At 40.7% G+C, this 19,383-nt stretch overlaps 2 protein-coding genes and 1 long non-coding RNA gene across 3 annotated transcripts; all 3 read right to left on the reverse strand.

Annotated features, from left to right (window-relative positions):
* Positions 1-9: 9 nt before the first annotated feature.
* On the reverse strand, positions 10-6,443 carry LOC139346135 (uncharacterized). The gene is made up of 13 exons (XM_070985066.1): positions 6,401-6,443; positions 6,244-6,300; positions 6,010-6,158; positions 4,200-4,301; positions 3,215-3,263; positions 3,047-3,127; positions 2,413-2,889; positions 2,249-2,326; positions 1,985-2,121; positions 1,778-1,879; positions 1,547-1,604; positions 112-257; positions 10-15 (listed from the first exon to the last, which is right to left on the reverse strand). The coding sequence occupies exons 1-13, from the start codon at positions 6,441-6,443 to the stop codon at positions 10-12; spliced, it is 1,485 nt and encodes a 494-aa protein (XP_070841167.1).
* A 336-nt stretch (positions 6,444-6,779) lies between these two features.
* On the reverse strand, positions 6,780-9,680 carry LOC139345506 (uncharacterized). Its single transcript, XR_011603215.1, has 4 exons — positions 9,612-9,680; positions 9,376-9,515; positions 8,867-8,986; positions 6,780-6,834 (listed from the first exon to the last, which is right to left on the reverse strand). It is a non-coding gene; the product is annotated as an uncharacterized lncRNA (long non-coding RNA).
* A 641-nt stretch (positions 9,681-10,321) lies between these two features.
* LOC139346136 (uncharacterized) lies at positions 10,322-14,275 on the reverse strand. Its single transcript, XM_070985067.1, has 10 exons — positions 14,215-14,275; positions 13,825-13,961; positions 13,630-13,746; positions 13,126-13,183; positions 12,990-13,037; positions 12,769-12,837; positions 12,302-12,441; positions 11,642-11,773; positions 10,445-10,488; positions 10,322-10,334 (listed from the first exon to the last, which is right to left on the reverse strand). Exons 1-10 carry the CDS (start codon positions 14,255-14,257, stop codon positions 10,322-10,324), a joined length of 801 nt encoding a protein of 266 aa, XP_070841168.1. The 5' UTR covers positions 14,258-14,275.
* Between the last annotated feature and the right edge of the window lie 5,108 nt (positions 14,276-19,383).

A 19,383-nucleotide genomic window follows, 5' to 3' on the forward strand; every position in this document is an offset into this window, starting at 1 on the left:
TCCTTCAAGTTAGAACTGCAGTGAGAAAAGGTGCATGTGAAGGAAAACCTGGGTCGCCCTTGTGACAAATGAAAGCAGTAGAAAACAATTTAGCTCATCTGATTGACTGACCTGGTGGTCATCTGAGAGAGAACAGACCTCATGTTGAGCATGAAGGGTAACTGAGGTGTCCACAGGCTGAACGGCAGACGGAGCTGAGGTCAACGGGAGTTCACAGCAACCGTCCCGAGCCTGGAGTGCCTTCACTGTCTGTATGGCTGTGTAGACGATGGAAAAATAAAGATATACTGTACAATAAAAGTGCAGATTCACTTGTTACTCACACCAAACAAACAGTGTAGAGACCTTCATCTAACCCCCCACATTACTTCAGGAGAGCTGAGGAGAAAAGATATTTCAACTACAAAGGGTTACCTATCAGTTAAACTGTTCTCATGGAGATGCTAATCCTTTCTTCCAGCTCCACACCAGATAAAGGCGTTAAAATCATCAGGATTGACGATTAACAGGTCTCAAGAGCCACGCAACACAGACAAGCTGTAAATCAGACTGGAGCAGACTGTTTTGTGTGTCTGCGTGCTTTCTTTTCTACCACATCAGGATAATGCAAACTACATGTTTGATTCAACTTCGGATGTTTCCACAGCACTAAACTCATAATTTGTATGGTATCAATGTTTTTCCCGTGTTTGTAGCTTGTAAAATGACAAAACTATGATCTTAATTCTCATAAGAATTTTTGTCCAGTTTTGTTTTTTTCCTTTTGTCTTCGTTCCGTTTAGTTCTTCTTTCAGTCTTCTAGTAACTTCATTTTTTTTGGCCGTCGTTTGTCTTTTTCCCACCTATTGGCCCGTTATTGTAATCTTTTGTCTACTTTACTTACAAAGTTAAAGCCCAAACTCTTCTTTTCTTTAACCGTTAAGGCAATCACGTAATAATATTTTTGTAGATATTTTCAACCGGCATCGGAAGTATAAAATATTATTAACACATTAACATATTATTAACCATGAATAAGAGTTGGTGTCATAGGCTATAACAATCTCAATTCTCATTAGACTTGCTTACTCATTAATTCAGGAAATTAACACGATATTTTTGTCCCCAGTCTCTTCAAAACTACTTCTCAGTCGCCAAACTCATTCATTTTATTATCCTGCTATAGCTTCTTCATTCAGTTGTTGTTTTACATCATATTATCCATATCATTCATTCATTATTCATATCCATTCTAATTATTGTGCCAAATAAATACTACTTTTCACTTAAGTCGTCACACAGTGTCCTTTTGAGTTGGAAATAGACGATCACTGTATCGAGACCTTACGCTTCAGATGATGAGACTGATCTACCATTAATTCATTAATTATTATTAAATAAGCATAAAAAAAAGAATAAATAAAATCCTTCTGATCTGATAAAGTTTGGTGCTCCTTTCTATATTAAGGAGTGCAAACATTAAACACAAAGGTTTAATTCCCCTCCAGTACGAGCAAAATACAATCTTTTAAAAAGGACCCAAAATTAAGGAAAAGTCTAACCTTACCTGATTTAAAGTTTTGTTTTAAGATGTTATTGTAAGTCTCTTCATCCAGATCAACAACCTGGAGTCCAGACATAAAGAATCAGTCAAATGTATTACTGAACTCTCTCAGTTATTTTGCCTTGTTCTTTTCTCCAACATTATCCAGGACTGGCCAAAGGAAAACGGGTTGATTTTTTAATCTCAGTTATGAAGTTATAACCATGTCCACAAGGAAAAGAAACAGGACCAAACCTGAGCCTCTCCATATCCGTTCTCTTGTTCAAACAAAGTCGCCAAATGTCGAATGTTCTTCCTCAGCTGCTGCTCTGGTGGAAGTGTGAGTTTCTGGAACCTCTAATGTCAGAAACGAACACAAAAGAAGGAATTATGATTACAAAACATCTGTTCTGTATGTATACAGCGTGGAAGAAACTATGTAGAATCCTTAACTCTACTCACCCCCAGATACAGTTTCTGGTGGTAAGCTCCAGTAACATGGCTGATGATCTTCCTCTCTGGGATCATCACGGAGCAGCACTCACAGAGGTAGATGGAGTCATGCTGATCACAACAGCATTCAAAAAGTGCACCAAAGCCTAGAAGATATATTGGTCTGTATATATATTAGTGCATCATTTTTTCATTTCCTCTCTGACCTTCCATCATGAAAACGCATGTGAAACCAGCAACACAACAATTAATATGAAAAAAAAAGGCACTGACCAATCAATGGCTCTCGGCTCCTCCTCTTGACATACTGCCACAATCCAACTGCTTGTTGGTGGGTCACATTAGAGGAATCTGTAAGACAAGTGCAGACAGCCACTGACTGAGCCATTTTCACAGAACAGGAGAAAAATCCTCCACAAACTTACATACTTACATACCTTTATCCTTTGCAGTCTCATGATTTGGTTTGCCGCTGTCTCCCTTGTCTGCGGTGGTCACCTGCTTTTGTTCCCGTGTCGGGATGTCTTTGCTAGCTTTGCTCCTCTCCTTACCCGTCTTGCTCTGACAGCTTTCTCGGGTCTCCCCACTTGGGTTTCTCACTGCAGGCTTGTCCATCTTGTCTATTTTCACCTGGCACCGGGTCTCTCTACCTGCGTTCTTTATCTCCTCTGAGATCCTCTCTGAGTCTTTTTGGCTTGTTGTAGGAGACTCTTTGTTATCTGTCTTTTCAACAATGTCTTTACTTTCTTCACAGGGCGTATTGGTCATTTCAGCACCGACTTCTGCTGAAATCATTTTCAGGGTTGTCTCACTATTTCCTGTACATTTTTGACCACTCTTTTTCTCAGACCCCTCCATCAACTGGCTGTGTCCCTGACTGCTGTCTCTTTCGTTTTTCAAAGATTCTCTGGGGACTGAGAAACATTCAGGGCATTACAAATGCATTTGATTACAATTATCTGAAATATTTTATCAAGTATCCAAATAGTGAGCAAAAGAAAGTCCCACCATGGGAACCCAAGCCTCATTCATGAAAAAAATACAAAGGGTTACCCATTTCGCTCGACTTACCTAGGTTCTTTTGAGGATTTATTATGGGTTCGAGCTGTCCTTCCCTGGCTCTCCTCTTTGCAGATCCCAGGATGACTTTTGCTGGAACAAAATAGTGTAAGAACACTCAAGAAACTGATTCGGTTACAGAGTCCAATGTGGAACATTCATCGCAATACAAATACTCACCTTTGTTGTAGGAGTATGGCTCCCAGATGGGCTTGTCCAACTTTATTTCCTTTGAAGACAGAAAATGTTGAAACATATTGTAAGCAAAAGAGCTTGACTAGAAGTGGAGCAACACAGGGAAAAAAAACACACTTATGCAAAATTTAAAAAATTTTTTAAAAAAAAGTGAAAAATACACACAAATGTATTATACTGTAAATAATTCCTGTGCATACTGCCAGGGTGATCTCAGTCAGGGGCTCTTTTGGCAGCAGCACAGCATCTCAAGCTCATGCAGGTAAGTATGAGCGAGTTACTATGGTTACAGGGAAGTGTTATATTTAGGGTTTATTTTAATCACTGTGAATTATTTCCCTTTTCTTTGTATTCGTGTATTTTTCTGTCCTCATGTGAACCTGCAAATCATACTCCTTAGTTTGAACACTGTGGCATTCAACTCGATAAGACAGACACCAGATGTGCCCACAGAATCCTCTCTTATCTGTCAAGGTTAAGTCTGTCTTGTTAAAGACACGCCTCGAAACCAACACACACACACACATCTTTTGTATTATATTTCAGTTAGTTCATGTGAACTTTGGTTGGCCTGTTCACATCAGAGATAACTGGGAGATCAGATGTAAGTCCAACCTCTGTAACGGGGCAAGTCCCAGCCCAAGAAGATAAAATGTGCATACATCCGGAAGTCTGGGCCCGCTCTGACTGAGATCCTGTGAGAACTCTGTCACTTCCAGCCCAGCGCTGCCTTGCTTCACCTGTGACCTGAATAAACTTTACATTTCTCCTGTTTTGTTCTTGGGCTTCCAACAAAAGAATCAGGGCTAACAGAAGCTCTGCGTTCATCAATCTGAAACATGATTTCCAGTAATAGGTTTGTCTGCCCGCTCTAAATGCACTGATATCAAATCTCACACCAAACTAAACTGAGAAGTTGGTAAGCCTGCTGCATGAACGGTACAGAAGTTCAGTGTTCAGTATACAATACCTGTACATGAAATACGGGGTGAATACGTGCTGCTTGTTTGGCCAAGTCCAACAAGGTCTGTGCATCAGTGCTAGAATTCAGCGAGCCTGGGTGGAAACGGTCCTACACACAAAGCACATACACGTTTAGTCCAGTGAACAGTCAGTTTTTTGACTAATGTCTACACATATACAGACATTTTTGAACAGTTTGTTTTAAAGACCATCAGCAACACACAAAATCCTACCAGAATATCGAAAACATGGCACAAAAAGACATTTCAGTTTATGTCTAATTCACCATCTGTGAATATCTGTCCTCTTGTCTTTCTCTAGCAACATCACTATTTCCAACAGTAAGAAAATGCCATATGACTGAACTAGCTAGCTAATGTTAGCAAACTAAAATTGATCATACATAGAAGCTCTAATTCATAAGATACCACTTGATACAAGCAAAATGTATTTGCCATGTTGCAAATTATCATCGAAGTGTGTATCAGATGTCATCTATATATCTAGGGATCAAGGAGAGAAGGACAGAGATCCGACCGATTCGACCCAGGCTCTCCATCAGATGACCGGCATCTGATTTGATACTAAGCTTGCTAATAAAAGTTTTCTTTAACATAAGCTTGTATCAGCAGAGTTATTTCTACACCGTCATCACACCATTGCTTGTTTCAACGAGGACATGAAATAAACATCAAAGGAAAATGCAATTGTCCTTTAAACTGCCACTTAAGCTCACAGGATTTGGCTAGAGTTAGCTTAGTTGGCAAGTAGCTTGTCTAGCTAACTAGCTAGTGCGATTAGAGCTGCAGTGTTAGCCAACAAGTGATATGATTAATTTACAACAATTATTTACCCAATTAATTTGTCATTTAATCTACGTAGATAATGTCCAAAAAAGCAAAAATGTCTATCACAATTTTCTAGCACCCAGAGTGATTTAAGATTTGCTTGTCCGGCAAACAGTTCAAAATTAATGTTGGTGTTATATGTACAACTGATATAACCACTACAACTGAAAAAAAATAAATAAATAAAAAAGGCAGCCAACCCTCACATTTGAGACACTGGACAGACCAACACTTATTTTTGTTAAATAAACAGCTTAGAAATTCAGGACACAATTGTTACCAAGTGATTTTCTGTCAATTATTTGACTCGGCTAATCGTTTTAGCACTACAAGCTAGCTTATTTTAGCAAGCTAGCTTGTACAGTGCAGCTGTAGTTTACATTATCTACTAGATACAAGATGTGATAGTTGCCAAAACTGATGATGATTTTGGACTCACCTGAGGCAAACAGTTGTAACTATTTTTGATTTTCTTACTGAAGATGGGAATTTACCTTGCCATCAGGCTAACTTACACATATCCGTACTGATTTTGTTACCTTCAGGCATTGAGTCAAAATAAGTCTTGAAACTAAAAAAAAAAGAATCCGTTTTACAAATAGAAAGTCTCCAAATTTTAAGATTTGTTTTTTTCCAAATCAGAAGGAATTAAGGAATTAATTATATAAACAAAACTCAAATTAGTCATCAATTTGTATTATATTAGCTGTACATACAGCACAAGAATGAAAATGAGTAACTGGTTAGAAATGTATAAATGACTGCTGTTGATGCCCAAAAAACAGTCTAAATTCATAAATGTACAGCACAATCAGGAGCTCCTACTGTTATTGTAGGTATCATTGAGTGTAGTTTTACCTTACAAAAATGAAACGACTTGCAAACAGTGCTTTGTGCATTTCATGTCATTTTAAATCAGGGCATTGGATTTCTTCTTTGCAGTGACAAGTGTTGAGTAAACATACTCACCAGAAATGCAGTAACATGTTCCCGACTGAACACATGAGCGTAACATTCCATGTCTGACAAAATCCTCCCGCAGAGCAAACACAGAAATGCCACTTTTGTAGACTGATGCCTTGTGGAATACACATCATGCATGACCATGAACTGTTGACCTGCAGTGGTGAGTTATAAAAAAGTCAAAAAACATCCATAGTGTCTTTCTGATTTCTGGAAATCTTTCTCTCCAGCGGGACTCACCGAGCAGGGGAAATCTCTCGTTTTGTTGAAGTTTGCTGTTTGTTTCACACCGTGGAACTGCGCAGATATAAAAAATAGACAAAAATGCATAGACCAGATTAAAGTAATCACTTCAAATATTTCATCTTATTTAAGAAGAAATCATTTTATGACTTGCCTTCACGCTTCAACAGAGTGTGTTGTAGTTCAAGGGCTGCCATCACTGCAGACAAAATCAAGAGACAAATATATTTGAATCTGCTTCATGTCTCATTTTTGGATTTTAATGTTCTTCCAGGACACCAAGTGCACACAATTTTGACTTAAATATAAAAAAAAAAAATTATATTTATAAAAAAAATAGCTATGTGAGGAAATGCATTGATGTAAAGAAAAACTGAAACTTCAGTGTATTAATTAGTGGCACTTCATGAAAGTGCCACTTCACTGTTCTGTCTAAAAGGCAGGTTGAAATGTAAAGAGGAAAGATACAGGGAGTTTCTCCCCTCAGCTATCTCTGAATCATTTACATCACTTTCATCAAGACCAATTCTTACCTTCTGGGTAATGAGGGATGAGTTTCCAAAATATGCAGTATGGGATATCAAGTACCTGAGAGAGGAAAAATCATTGTGTTGAGTGTATTCTATTCCCTTAACAAGCATTACTGTAACAGGCTGGTTTAAGACTAGTGCTGTCAAAAATATTGTGTTAACGCAAATCAATTTTAATGGCATCATTTCTTTTTTAAATCGCAAGATTAATGCTCTTTGTGACTTAGTGAACTTGTAGTTTTTTATAGCTGTGGCCACAGCTAGTAACTTAAGAAAAACTACAGGATCCAACAATAGGCATGCCCCACGCGCGTTTGGTCTTGCCTACTTGTAAAAGAGTAGGCTACAGGTTTGTGTGGATGTCAAGAACGAAACGCCGAAATGGATGCAAACAAGATTCTGAATGGAAAGTTTAGTTTCAAAAAGTTGCCAGATGGGTCGACTGACAAGTTATCTGTGTGTATTGTTGGTGTGAACTCCAGTCTGAAATACCACTTGATGGCCAAACACACGGCAAATGCGAATTCTCCGCCGCCTCCTTGTCAAAACCAGGCGATAATGGATGGCTTTCGACAGAGGCATATGGATGCTATTATGTTCAGAGGAAACTTAAGAAAGGAAAGTTTAAGCCATGGTTTAACTGCACTATAGCCTGAGTCCTAGTTTACACTAATTTTGCACTTTGTAACTTTATCTTGTATCACGGGCTTTTCTGTAACCAAGTATTTATTTATTTTTGTCATCTGTTTATTGACAGTGTTAAATTGTGTGAGATTTGATTCATTCAAATGTGAACGACTGCTCAAAGAGAGAACGTTAGTGTGAAATATCACACAACACGTTGTTTTCAATAAAAACATATTTGCACAAAGCAAGCCTATCGACTTTTCCATGTTGATAACAGTATTAAAATGATACTGTTTACCCCCCACCCAAAAAAATAAAAAAATAAATAAATAATGGCCAAAACAGAGCAGGGTGGGTGGAGGAAGCTGAAGGATGGGCAGGGGCGGAGCCGGTAATCTAAGGCAAGCAGCCTGAGAACGGGATGGGGACAGTGCAGGAGACCTCAGGTGGATAGCCTGGGGACTGGACAGATGAATGGAACAGCACAGGAGGTCTGGCATGAGGCCAGCGACAAAGGCGAAACCACTCCGGATGAGGGGCTGGAGACCGTCTGTGAAGGCGATTCCCTTCTGAGGGTCAGCCTGGAGACTTGCAGTGAAGGCTGAACCTTTCTGAAGGTCAGGCCGGAGGCCAATAGCTAGGCGGGTCCCCTCTTAAGGCCAGTGAGGTGTCTCAGGAACAACATCAACCACTGGCAAGGTACCCAAGCAGCCAGCTGGCAAGAGGGCAACAGGCCTGGAGTCTGGCGACAGGGCAGCAGGATCAGGAAATGGCTGAGGACCAGGAGCAGATGTCAGCCAGGCTGCCGAAAAAGAACCAGGAGCAGGCCTGTGGCTAGACAACTCAGGGGCTGGTGCTGGCAGGAGGCTAGCAGACCTGTGGCTAGTGCTGACAGGAGGCGTCAGCTCCCAAGCTACTGCTGATTATCTGGCTGCAGCAGCTGCAGATGCCATGAGGGCCTCATGGCGCTGGAGGAAGATGTGCAAGTGCAAGATGCAGCAAGATCAACATTGCCACTATTAGAGTCTCTTGAAATGTTTGTTGAGCCAAACATTCAACTGTCACAGACGGGCAGAGATCCAGGAAATGCAGGGCAAAACACTACTAGTTTACTAAATACTGACGGCAGAGGCATTTACCAGAGACTAGAACATCAGGCAAAGTCAGTGTGAGTGTGTGTGAGTGTGGCAGAGCAGCTTAAATACTGGACTGATGACTAATAAGAATCAGGTGAGCGGGCGTGGCTGGCAAGGGGAGTGAGAGTGGAGAAGTACTGGCTGAAGCAGTGAGCAGATGGCAAGGAAATGGCAGCGGGTAAGAGACTGAATGCACTGTGGCAATTACTGTGGTACTGTTAGTATTGGCCTTTTTAGACTCCATTTTAAATTGTATGCTATGAATTTTTGCATATACTGCACAGATGTGAAAACCTTAAGTGAGAAAACACTGAATTGGCATTTTACCTTTAGCTTCATCTGGTTTGGTCCTCTTTCCTCCTCCTCTTCCCATGCCACTGACCTCAAGACTTTCACATCCAGATCTTTCTCCCAGGCAAAGGGGAGCCGCCAAGGATTCAGGTAAAGCTAAGAATTGAAGACAAATGCTGGTATTATGAACCAAAGTATATCCAGTAGGAGTCTGCTGTATAATGCTGTGTTTCTGAGCAGAATCTGATTCCAAAAACAGATCGCTTATGTGACATTTGTGCACGCAGGTAGACAGAAACACAGACGGTACGGCCCCAGTACAGACACTGGGAGCAGACTGGAGACAGTTCAATGAATTTATTCATGCTAAATGCTGCTGAGAGGCAGGCAAAGGTCAAAACCAGAAAAGGAACGTCTTTCGCTATTCTCACACACTCACACACACACACAATTATTCGTGCTGCTGACGCCAACACATAGCTGCCCTGGTGCCACTCTAGTGCAGATACAAACCACATAAGGAAATAACTGAAACAAAAGCTCACCAACGTGCGTATGAGATGTTTTCTAGAGCAGAGGTGTTGGCTGAGACTGGACTCACAGAAACAGTCCCGACAAGCGAAGCACACGTAAATAGGGTCCCGCTCAACCTGAGAGCTGATACAAGCCACAACCAGGGATACACCTAAACAAACACAATAAATAACATGTTTCAAATTTTTCAGCTTAAGACTTTACAAAAACACAATAACAAGTGATAAGTGATATCAAGTCAGCTCACCAATAGCTGGTTGATTTTGCTTCAGTGTCTCTTTGTGGTATCTGTATAAGCCCAGATTGACTGTACATCCTAATGTTTAAAGAAAGAGGATTAAGAGAAAGAGCGGAATAAATACCCAAATCAAATGCAAGTTTTCTTAAATTATAGCAGACGTTACAATCAACTCAACCTTTGTGCCCAAAACAGAAAAAACTTACGATGTTCCATGATGAACTTTGTTTGGAAATCATGACACCATCAATCATTGTAAAGAAAATGTCAAAAATACTGTATTCTTGAGTAATGTTCAAATGCAAAGGTCACTGTGAAGTAAAGCGAGTTCTAGGATATAAAACATATATATCATATATAATTATATCATTTTTTTTCTGTATTGTTTTCAACAAAGTGAGGAAAGTGTACCTGTTTGGTCATCACCATCAGCTCTTTCAGCTGTGAGAAAGGGGGAAAGTAATTATGTTTAAATTATATTTAAATGAGCTTTAACAATATCTAATAAAATGAGAAACAAGAAAAAAGTGCTGGTACCTTTGCCAAAGAATTTCCTCAACATCTGGGGAAGAGCATTCGAGACAGATGTTATGTAAGGGTCATACTTATAATCACAAATTCTTTTAGACTTTTCTGCCGGAAGATATGAAAATGTTGATGAACCTGTTTGTGTGCCAACCCCGACAGATGTTTAGAATACTGTGAGTCAGTATTGAAGGTCATATTGCAGTCCTGCCACAAAGGAGACACAAGGGTGAAACAACGCTCACTGTGTTAATCAACACAATAATCTGCAGGCTTTGAGAGGGAAATCCCTAATTGTGATATTTGTAATGTATCACCTGACAGTGGAGTTTGTACAGTAACGCTGACACAGCATGATGCTCTACAAAGAAAAAAAAAAGGAGTAATAGGTTACAATATTACAATAATTCCATATTGTAAAAATAGACAGTAGAAGAAATTGAATGCATTGTCTCTTCAAATGTCAGACTACTTACTAATAACGAGGGCAACAACACACAGCAGACAGTTCATCATCACAGCCAGTGTAACAGATGAGTTATCCACTGGTTTAACTCCAACTCGTTCACACTGAAGTAACACATACCCAGTTTGTTCCCTGGTTTGACACTCGTAATCAAGCTGCTCTTCATGTTTTCCTGTCTGACGGATTCCAGTTCCTTCAAAGCTACAACCCACCAAAGGCTCAATGAGTAAAACGTTGTTCAAAGGAATACAAACACACTTGCCAAAAAGTTGGGACGCTGTGTAAGACGCAAATAAAAACAGAATACCAACGTTTGCAAAGGAACTGCCATCCTGGCCTGTGAACAGCTGAGCTTTACAAAGTCGTCCCTTTCATACCCAATCATGATACACAGTCACCTGTTACCAATTAACCTGTTCCACACAGGTGCTTTTGGAGCATTCACAATGTCTTTTGTTGCTCCTGTCCCAAATTGTTTGAAATGTGTTGCTGCATCTTATTCAGAATAAGCAGATATTTACAGAAATCAATGAAACTAATGAGGTAAAATATTAAAATACATTGTCTTTGTACTGTTTTCAATTGAGTATATGTCAAAAAGATTAGCTAATTCTGTTTTATTGGTGTAATACCAGTGTTTCTCAATTCCGGTCCTCGTGCCTCACTGCCCTGCATGTTTTAGATGTTTCCCTCCTCCAACACACCTGATTCAAATGAGCGGCTCGTCATCAAGCTCTGCAGTGGCCTGATAACGAGCCACTCTTTTGAATCAGGTGTGTTGGAGGAAGAAACATCTAAAACATGCAGGGCAGGGGGCCCGAGGACCGGAACTGAGAAACACTGTGTTATACACAGTGTCCCAACTTTTTTGGAAACTGAAGCATGAAAAAGAAACACTAACCTTCCGCATAACAAGTGAAATTAACTGATGCGAATTTGGCAGGCGCCAGGCTCACTTGCTGGAACAAAAATCATACTTTTTCAAATTAGCGTGAACAAAAGAATCAATGTTGGAAACCTGTAGCAGAGACTTTTTGGAATATATTACCTTCATACCGGTGTGTGCAGTGCCATGAATTCGCTCTGTCTGCTTTGCAAAATGAAGCATCGTGGAGACGAAGGAGATGGTGTAATGCTGGTAGCAGTGCTTTGACATCAAAGTAGAGGGGTGCCACGCTCTCTGCAGATTAAAACCGATGTGAATGGTGTGAAAGATGTGATGTGAAGACAAACTACTGATTTCAAACTGACAGCTGAACAAAGATGATCAAATTTAGGGCAGATAATGTGGCAAATGCTGAGTAGAATCAAACTGTTTACTTAATAATAAAACAAAGAGGTGCTGAGTGTTGGAAACCCCAAACATTTCAGCAATATTTCAGCAGAAAACTGTATATAAGCAACTGCTTTCTGCTTCTCGGGGTCTTTGTTCCTCTTAGAGGTAACTCAGACGCAGGACTTTACATTGGCACGTATAATTTTTGCACCTTTGCAAAACTCCTAAAGCTGGTGGCTTGCGAATGAGATGCCTCAGAGGAGTTAATTCCATAAGCAAACCAATGTCAATCAGCTTTAACTTTAATCTACTGAGCCAAGCTGAAGTAACCTCATATTTTCATTTCCTTCCTCACGGGCACAAGAGGCTGAAGCAGTCTTTGTCTCCTGCTGGAGAAATTTCAGAAAGGAATATTCTCTTACTGCTACTTACAAAGTAACAAAAGATGTGGTCAAAGCTCAGGACGTGTTTGATGATCATGTGGGTGGCAAAAGTTAGGTTGCAGAGCGTGCAGAGGTAGTGTCTCCTCTCAGCTGGTCCAACACAAATGCATTCAATAATATGCTGCAATCCTGCAAGACAATGACAAGACATTGAAAGAAACTGTAAGGACGCGATATTCCACTTTTTTCAGTTGATTCTGTTTTTATTATCAAATTCTGTCACGTTGTCTGTGTTTTCTGCATCACTGAAATCACAATCACTAAAGCACATGGTTCACGTGTATAGTGTTGGTATCCTGTCTTAATACTTCACTTTAATACTTCTTCCTTACACAAGCATGTCCTTTAGGACTGAACATACCCCCTTCCTCATATCCCCCCAGCCCCTCTGGTGACAAACAAAGAGGGTGTGGGTCAACCAACACTGCTTTAATTAAGCAGCTAAAATGTACTTACCAATAAGTGGATGTTTCCGGTTGCTGTCTCTTTGGTACGCTTTTATCATTGTCCTCTTTGGCATGCCAGCTAGGGTAAAAAAGAAAATAAAAAGATTAAGAAAACAATGAAGGGCGATAAGAAAAAGTAATTAAACACAGATGTATGTTAAATATAATACAAGTAGTAGAAACGAGGGCAAGATTGATTTCTGTGACTGAATACTGAAAATATGCACACACCTTCAAGTAGCTTCAGAAGCTTTTCATTTTCAGTGAGAGTCTGCATCACTGAGGAGGAGCATTAGATCATTTTCATTCAAATACAATTTTAGAAGATTCTTGAACAAATATTACATAGAGAAAACACATAATTTACCTTTAGAGTAGGTACTATTTTCAAGCTTTTTCAACAGATTTTCAGGCAAATCCAACATCTGCAAAGAGAAAATGTGATGAAAACACATAAGGCAGTTGAAGCAGATTGATCCAAACACTGAGTAGTTCCCGTTTAATGGATTTTCGAGGGGACGTTTCGAGCACAAGGCTCTCGAAGAGCTACCAGTTGCCTTTTTAGACACACAGCAGATACGGACAATGACGTGAGCATTCATTTGTGGCATCCTGATGAATCCAAGTCCTGTACTAGGTCTCCCTTACGCTCTGGTTTGGTCTCCACCAACTCCTGAAGGAAATATCTGGTTCATAAGCTGCTAAATGCTCCACTATGTTCACCAGTTACCAGAGTGGGTGATAGTTCCTGGGGTTTTCACTACGAGCGACCCCTTTTACAAACAAGTAGCTACACGATCCACTGTTAATATAAAAAGTCTGATTCAACTTTTCAATACACATTTACATTTATGATTCCAGGATTACAAACCTGTAGATGTCTGGGCTCGCATTCTTGTGATTGCCTTGTGAGCTCAGCCCTCAGAGTGACTCCCATATTCATGCTGGGGAGCCAGGAGAACCTCAGTGCATTGGGGTCCGTGTAGCTCTAACATACAAAACACAAATGAAATTGTGCTTCGAAAATTGTAAACACTGGCTAATCGCTATGATGTTCGGCACTTACAAAGTAGTTGCTGCAATGGTCACTTGAGAAGAGGTGGCACAGAAGCCTGCGCGGTAGACAGATTTCCTCACAGATGTGGCACAGGTAAAAAAAGACGGTTGTCTCTGGACTGAAACACAACGTCAGCAGATTCAAGCCTGGAAGAGGGACATTTAAAATAGATCATCTTTTACATGTTCAGCAGTACTATAACGAGTAATGACATTATGACAGTGACACTCTTACAGCAAAATCTACAACCTGAAACTTCAAAACAAATGTGTCTATTACAGCCGTTACACACACAGGAAATATAAAAACACACATCAAACTGAAGGTCCACTTATCAACCATATCACACACAGTAAATGTATACTGCACGGCATTTGCATTAAAACACATTTTGCTAACCTATGATGGGATTTTTGATGTCTTTTTTGGTTTCCGGATCCATCACAATAATATCAGGAAAGAAGCCTGTAGAGCAAACATAATGAGAGAAAAACTGATTTAAGATGGCCCACATTACTTCAATTTTAATGTTCAAATAAACAGCTGGAGTGATTACATTTTTTATGTCATAATAAGAGTGATATTCAAATTTGTTAATAACTCTGTGCATTGTTATTGGTTTGAACCGTCGCAGTCTTGACAATAAGCTAAAGGCTTCCAACAGACAATCCAACAAGCGCTTCTGTAGTATAATTTTTTCTAATGAACATGTGAAGAATCAAGTATAACACTGTAACTAATGGTAGAAAGCAGTAGCAGCTCTGTGGAGCTTGATATGATAGTAGGAATTGATTGCTTGCTTGCTTGAGTAAAGAAGGCGCGCATAAAAGGTCAAGATGACATGGCGCAAAGATAAACAGAGAGGTTGCTGTGCAGTGATGATGATGTGCAACAATGACACCATGCAGCAAACATTATGAGGGCAGGGCACCTGTAACATGAATCTTTGGGGTTTTCCATGGCCTTGCAGGTGTCCCTGCAGCTGTCTTAGCCGGTTCTGACTAGATTCAGACCAGGATGGTTGTGGCCTAATATAACCCTACGTGTCCTTACATAACCTTACTGTATTTAATCCATGATTGAATATTTGTTATAATCATAAAAGAACTGAACAGTCTTATAATCACAACTATGATTTACTGTGCTTTAACGAATGATGATTTGGGATGATTCAATATACTTTGCTATATTTTTAATACACTCTCTATGTGATATGCTCTTATGCTCGCATGCAATTATGATGATAAACTGTAATTTGATGTTTTTAAAAAACAGAGCCCATAAAAAGTCAAAACTAATGGTGTAAAATTAGAGGAATAGAGAGGAGACGGCAGCCAAAAAGTACCTAATGGTGTAAAAAAATAGAAGAGCCTAGAAAAAAGAAAAGATGCCCCAAGGGCGGGAATACCTTGAGCTGAACTGTATAAAAGACGGAGCACTGACCATTGTGAACAGAGACTTCTTCAGATTTACACCCTGTGTGTTTCTGGATATCTCTCCCTTTGTTGTCGCGGCAATAAAGTGTTTGCTTCTCGGACTCTGACTCCTGCAGATCCTTTTTGAGCACTTATCTCAGACAGCTGAATTCGACTATTTCTGGCCTGTTGTGGATCGTTCATTTGGCCTTCACATTCCACGACACTTCCTTTGAAGCATACTGATGCCTTCACATTCCCTTGTTTGACCACTAGAAGAAGTTTTTAATTTGAAAATCCATCCATCCATTTTCTATCCCTTTCGGGGTCACGGGGGGGCTGCAGCCTATCTCAGCTGTCAACGGGCATGGGGCGGGGTACACCCTGGAGTGGTCGCCAGCCGATCAGGGCAACATATATACACAAACAACCATTCACACTCACAATTAACCTAATGAGCATGTTTGATCTCTCTGGGAGGAAGCCGGAATACCCGGAGAGAACCCACGCATGCACGGGAAGAACATGCAAACTTCACACAGAAAGGCCCGACCCGGGAAATCGAACCAGCGACCTTCTTGCTGTGAGGCACGCGCACTACCTGCTGCGCCACCATGCATATTTGAAAATCCGTGAGCCCCATTGGTTTTGTTCTTGTGCAGGCACATAAAGAGAAGGAGAAGAAGCATGCTCACCATGTTCGCTGAACTTATCTAAACAGGTAAGAAACAAAGAACAAAGATTAGTGAACTGGACATAGAATCTGAATAACAGATGTTTCCTCATGCAGGAAACACAAGACACAAAATGAACATGGAAGGTAAAAAAAAAAAAGTGTTACCTTTCTGGAAGACTTCTTCCATTTTCTGTTGGTAAAGAACAGAAGAAACACGCAAAAGTGGTTTATTAATGCTGAGAAGAAGAAATGCAACAACAGAAATACAGGGACTGTCTCATGATAGAGGATACAGTTCACTGGAAAACTGCACTAAATTAGTCAAATGTAGAACCCATAAATACCTTCAAGTATCCATCGACACACCAGTGCATTTTCCAATCAGTTGGTCAATTCTACCATCTGACAAAAAGGTCCAGGGGTTGTGGACTTCTACACAGGATATTCTCTTATTCTATTTTGTATGTCTAGGAAGTGTCCTGTAAGTTCAGGTCATTATGTCCTGATACTTTCGCAACGGCACCATCTAATGCTGAGCTATCACCTTGGTTGCAGAATGACGAAATGTCTTTGGATGGACATTCTTCCAAAATGAGTGTGTGTTGGTCACTTCTTCACAGAAGCCCCGTGTGTGTGCGTATGCACGTCTGCAAAATTCTATAAACAAATATGGGCAGGATAGGATTCTGTTGTTGAACATCTGTTTACTGAATAAATCCCGCTCTGGTTGCCTCTGCTGCACCGCGTCATCAGTGTCACCTCTCTCCACAACATGAACCATGATTGTAGCTGCAATGATAATCTTTTTAACTTTGAACCGTCACTGTGTTTGTGCATTATTTGATGTGTATTTGAGTGCTTCCAGACAATTTCCACGACAGGATCGACGCTCTGCCTCGGTACCTTTGCATGTGGGGTTTGCAGGTTCTACATGTGTTCATGTGTTCCAAACCCCTTTTTTAATTTTGGTTGGTCCACGACTCTGAGTGAGAATTTTGTGCCTGTTCCAGCAAACACTCTGAAGAACAACCAGGTTAAGTGTACACAAGTACACAAGTTTAATGCCCACCTTCTGATGTGCCCTTGAGCGCACATGTCTCTTGAAATCAGATAACCTGTCAAATCTGGAGAGGCAGACCTAAAAGTAGGAAGGAAAAAAACAAGAGAAAAGGTGCATCAGCAACACAGAAATAGAATAAAATCTTGTTCCGGTCCTCATTCAAAATGGACCAGAGCAGCAGATAGCAGTCAGGTGATCACCAAAGTCAGTTCTAAGAATCATGAAATCATCTGACGGGTGGAGTCTACCACATTTCTGACAGACCAAGCAATACGAAGAGCATGACCACAAACCCAAAGCGGCAGTTTGCATTCTTGCATTCTCATACACACATATCGTGTCTGATCGTTACACAATTCTGAAACCCAGCAGAGGAGGGGCCGCTTGTGTTGTTACGTAAAACACTTTGGAACATAAAACATCTTATTACTTTGAAGGAACCTCATGTTCTTCATTACGGTTGCATGTTTTGAAGAATGTGACTCCTAGCTCTGAGTCATAAATATTAGGTGCCTGGAGACAACCAGTCCTGTTAACCACAGATACTCATGGTGCCTCTCTTCCTTATTTATGATGCTTGTTACATCAGCTCCACGCCTGAAGACAGCACACGCGCGCACACACACACACACACACACACACACACACACACACACACACACACACACACACACACACACACACACGTTGTTTATCACATGTCCAGAACAAAATATGTTGTGCCTAGGACTTGGGAACTGGCCAATTATGTTCTGTAACGTATATCTGACTATTGTATGGGGTTGGTCAAACCCAACACCATAAATATGAACTTTTGTCTAACAACTGGGCTCATTCTGGCTGAGATCCTGAGGGAACTCTGACACTCTGAGACCAGTGCTGCATTGCTTTACATGTGACCTCAATAAATACTTTGACTGTGAACTGAAGACTTCTCCGGACCGTTCTTGGGCTTCCAACAAAAGAACCGAGCTCCCAGAGCTAACAGTGTCTTGGCCAGAGGTGGTCTCCCATGCAAAGTCGCGCCAACAGTACTGTCTGATTGGCTCTGCATCACAAATATTAGCCTATCAATACTAAAGGTTTTTATGTCTGCAGTACCACAGACCTCTTTGCTAAATGATTAAGAAGCACTTTTCTCCTTACGACCTCCAGCACCTATGACATTGACAGGCTCAGCATTGGAGGTCTCATGTCTGGGGTGGCCCCTGGAGACAAAATGAAGATTCTAGACACACTTGTGCAAAGGAAACTTCATCACATCCATTGGCACCACCAATTTTACACCTGAAATTCAGTTTAATTGTTAAGAGGACAAGGCTGTGAAGACAGCTGCATAATTAGGATTAATGGGCACAACTGAGAAACATTACAGGAATCGCTGGCTCCAGTATTTTTAAACTGTACTCAAGACGATGCTGTTCTGACTCTGACCTTTTTTTTCCAATCTGCCTCTTGTTGGCTCACAACTGCCTGCCTTTGGGCAAGAAGTGTTCAGGTGGCGGTGTCCAACATGCAGTTCAAGAACACTTGTGGATCAATTATTGGTGTCTTCAGAAAGGGTTCAAGGGTCCTGCACAAAACACTCTCCCTCTCAGGTCTTCTACAGCTCTTCATATATTCTAGAACAGTGTTTCTCAACTCCGGTCCTCGAGCCCCCCTGCCCTGCATGTTTCAGATGTTTCCTGCTCCAACACACCTGATTCAAATGAGTGGCTCGTTATCAGGCCACTGCGGAGCCTGATGACGAGGTGAAACACTGCTCTAGGTGTACTTGTTGCTTCAGTTCCTTGTACTTCATCTACTTGAGATACCTCACCTCCCATTTTCTCACCAGGATATCAAGTCCTTTTGTGTCTTAAATTGTGATGTCTAGACCTCTTAGCACCTACATACAAAACCATGCAGGATGCCTCCAGTGTGGACCACCCCCTAGGAGGTCGGCACCAATACCTACAGCAGACCAGAGGGTGGGAAAACACACCCTTGGGTAGGGGGCATTCCTCGGGTATGAATGTTTACCTCTCCCCATGCTTGGGGTGTTTTCTTCATTTTACCGTTCATCTTATGAGTGACCTTTTCTTTGCAAAGAAAATAAAAATTTTTTCAGCTATTTATCTTCATGACTCTGGTAATTATTTTACCTGTTATACTGTAACCAATCCAATCCCGTTTACCAGTTTAAATATCCTTGGCGACCTCTGTGTCTTCCAGACTCCACATTTCGGCAACAAAATGAATGCACAAATCCACTAATATGAAGGATGACTGTGATGTTCCGATGATTATCTGGGGAAAGGGAGACCTTCAGCGGTGACTACTAACATAATGTTAATTTTGGACTATTAGTCTTGCCGTAGTTTTAATGATACAAGGTAAAGTAAACGGTCTTTTTTTTTTTTTAACTTTAGTTGGCC

The sequence above is a fragment of the Chaetodon trifascialis genome, chromosome 17, assembly GCF_039877785.1.
Source record: "Chaetodon trifascialis isolate fChaTrf1 chromosome 17, fChaTrf1.hap1, whole genome shotgun sequence".
Taxonomy (NCBI): Eukaryota; Metazoa; Chordata; class Actinopteri; order Chaetodontiformes; family Chaetodontidae; genus Chaetodon; species Chaetodon trifascialis.

What these genes read in the sequence shown, in the direction of transcription:
- LOC139346135 (XM_070985066.1), bottom strand. Translation starts at nt 6,443, where the DNA reads ATGGCAGCCCTTGAACTACAACACACTCTGTTGAAGCGTGAAG. An exon ending in GAGCCGAGAGCCATTGATTG is followed by an intron (nt 2,122 to 2,248) that starts GTCAGTGCCTTT and finishes TATATCTTCTAG; the next exon opens with GCTTTGGTGCACTTTTTGAA. An exon ending in AAAACAAAACTTTAAATCAG is followed by an intron (nt 258 to 1,546) that starts GTAAGGTTAGAC and finishes TCGTCTACACAG; the next exon opens with CCATACAGACAGTGAAGGCA.
- LOC139346136 (XM_070985067.1), bottom strand. Translation starts at nt 14,257, where the DNA reads ATGGATCCGGAAACCAAAAAAGACATCAAAAATCCCATCATAG. An exon ending in GCTTCTGAAGCTACTTGAAG is followed by an intron (nt 12,838 to 12,989) that starts GTGTGTGCATAT and finishes TTTTTACCCTAG; the next exon opens with CTGGCATGCCAAAGAGGACA. An exon ending in CTGCACACACCGGTATGAAG is followed by an intron (nt 10,489 to 11,641) that starts GTAATATATTCC and finishes TTTTCTTTGTAG; the next exon opens with AGCATCATGCTGTGTCAGCG.